A 2828-nucleotide genomic window follows, 5' to 3' on the forward strand; every position below is an offset into this window, starting at 1 on the left:
CCCATTGGATAAAATGTTCTCAATTCAGTTCCATTTCTCTGCAATAGTGAAGTAGTTACAGTCACAGTGGCCTCATCCAAATCAGAGGCTTTTAATGTTTTCCATAGGAATTGATGATATTGTCATAATCTCAAATCCCTTGCTACTAAGAATAGAAGTTCTAGTTTAGGGAAGTGATTCCATCCCCTTGATATATTAATGGAAAGGTTACTTTATTCCTTGCACTGATGGTTAAGGAAGAAAAGGACAGCCGGTTCAGAGATCATGTTTGGGATGCCATGCTCCTCACTTTGGAGAGGAGTTACAATTTGCTCCAAGTAGTATCTTATTTCAGTACAAAGAGGCTTTGCAAACAATAGTATGCCATAACATACACTTAGTGAGAATTTCTTGATAAGTATTTTGTTCCTAGTAAAATAATTTAGTGCATCTTCCCCTATTCACACTGCTTACTTTTTCAAACATTGTAATGAGGAGAAAATAAGAGCCATCGTGATGGCAATTCATGATTTTCTAAGAGCTCTATAAATTTTATCTTATTTATCATTGGTGTTTTGAAATAAAAGGCTTCCTTTGTGTTTATACGTTTACACAACAGAAGTAATTGTGATTTGGTGGAGGTAGAATCTGAAGACCTGGGGGAAATTCCACAGCTCGCCTACATTTTTAACCTCTCCTTTTCAGAATTGTGATAACTAAATGAGTTTGTTGATGTATGTAGCAATGGTCTAGTACAAAGCCTAGATATATCATTTGTCAAGCAATATACCTTATGTACTGACTATAAAAATGTTAGAAAAGTAGAATATCTATAAGGAAATTTTATCTGTCCAAATATACGCAAAGCTGAGTCTCTTCTTATGGGGTAATGCAGATGTTAGATATTAGAGTGTAAATCCAATTTTTTTTAACGTAGTCATATTTATCAATCTTTCTTCTTATGCCTTTGATTTTGTTGTAATTCGGGGAGAGGCTTTTCCAATTCTGAGATTCTTAAAAATTCTAATGGTTTCATTTTTCCTTTCATGGATTCATTGTCTGGAAATAAATGTTTGAAGTTTGAGGAATTTATGCTCTATTATAAAGTGTGAGGTTTTGATCCACCTTCTATTTCCAATTGGATATCCACTTATTGTAACCTTGTCATTGTGTAGATGGACAGGTTCTCCTTTATTTTAAGAAGAAATCATGATATGTCATTTTATTGAGTGCTAACAAAAAGTTCCCTTTGTTGTACTTAGATTTCACAGAGTTATAAAAAAGAACAAGCTCTGATACATAAAAATGGTATGTTGCATGAAGAAATAGCCATGCTAAAGATGGAAATTGCCACAATAAAATATCAGAATGAGGAAAAAGAAAAGAAATATATGAATGACATTAAAATTGTGGAAGCAGTGAATGAGAACCTTCAAATGACCATAGAACAGAATGTGGAAAAATTAACAGACACAGTATCTCAGTACAGTGACCAGCTTAATACTCTGGCATCTGAGAATGCCTTGCTAATTGCTAAACTGGAAAATGAAAAATGGGACAAGGAAAGCCTGCGAGCAGAACTTGAATCATGCTTTTCTAGACTGACTGCTGCAATACCTGATCTTGATCAAAGTGAGATGTTAAGAAGAGACGTCAAAATGTCTTTGCAGAGAGCAAAACACAAGTGCTTTTGCTTACCGAATGAAATAACTGTGTGTGTGTCTGATCTCATAGAAAACCGGGAGATTGTTGGTCAAAAATGTTCTAAGGCTGAAAGTAAAATCAATAGCCTGGAAAGTGAGTTCCATCACACAAGAAATGTTCTGGGAGAGAAGACTCTGGCTTTAGAATGTGTCCAAAGTGACCTATACCGAACAGAATGTCAAATGAAAAAGATGAAAGAAATGTATGAAAATGAACAATATCAAGTGATGAAATACACTGGACAACAGGAATATCTAGAGGAGAGAATATCTGAACTAGAAAGAGAAAATATGTTGCTTCAACAGCAACTGGCTTGTGCTCACAGCATAGCAGAGGATAAAGAGGAGACACTAATGAATATGCGAGAGCAATTCCAAGATACTGTGGAAAAACTTCTAGCTGAGAATGGAAAGCAAAATCTTCTGCTAGAAGACAGAATTAAGCAATTAATCAGTGAATGCAATCAGTTAAAAGAAAGACTATATCAAAATGAAAAAGGGAAACCAGAAGAAGTAAGTATCAAGAAAGATAAATATTTTTCAATGTTCCTGAAAGAAAATTTAAAGTAATCTTTGTTCATGGCTATATGTTGAATTTAATCAAATATAAAAATATCTAGATGATAAATATATTTCCAATAATACCTGTTTCCAGCTAATAAAAGTTAGAGCTGAGAAATCCTTTACTTTGAGTAAAGACATTGTGTCACCTATGAGATTTTAAGACGTTAAATTACAAATTGTCAATAGATGTAGATGAATATGAATAATGGAGACTTACACTGCTGAAGATACACTTTCAATATCTTTATGTTGGTACATTTTAAGACCACAGTGAAGCAGATAAGTGGAAATGTTCATACCTGAAATGAGTATTTTGTTCTTTTTTTTTTTTTATTTCAGCATGTTATGGGGGTACAGATGATTAGGTTATGTATGATGCCCTTACCCTCCCTCCCCGCGAAGTCCGAGCTTCAAGTGTGTCCATTCCCCCGGGGGTGCGCATCGCACTCATTGTTTGTGCATATGCTCGTCCCCCCCTCCTTCCTCCCCCTTCCCCCTGCCCAACATCCAATACATGTTATTCTTATATGTACACTTAAATGTTGATCAGCTAATACCAGTTTGATGGTGAGTACATGTGGT

General features: G+C 35.0%; 1 protein-coding gene across 1 annotated transcript in view; it reads left to right on the top strand.

Moving 5' to 3' along the window:
* Positions 1-2252, top strand: part of LOC105817425 (ankyrin repeat domain-containing protein 26-like) — a 92962-nt gene extending 90710 nt beyond the window's left edge. The window contains exon 8 of the mRNA XM_012653109.1: positions 1242-2252. Coding sequence (XP_012508563.1) covers positions 1242-2252 — 1011 coding nt within the window. The remainder of the gene's footprint in view (positions 1-1241) is intronic.
* The last annotated feature ends 576 nt before the right edge of the window (positions 2253-2828 follow it).

This window comes from Propithecus coquereli, unplaced genomic scaffold, assembly GCF_000956105.1.
Source record: "Propithecus coquereli isolate 6110/MARCELLA unplaced genomic scaffold, Pcoq_1.0 Scaffold411, whole genome shotgun sequence".
In the NCBI taxonomy this organism is placed as follows: Eukaryota; Metazoa; Chordata; class Mammalia; order Primates; family Indriidae; genus Propithecus; species Propithecus coquereli.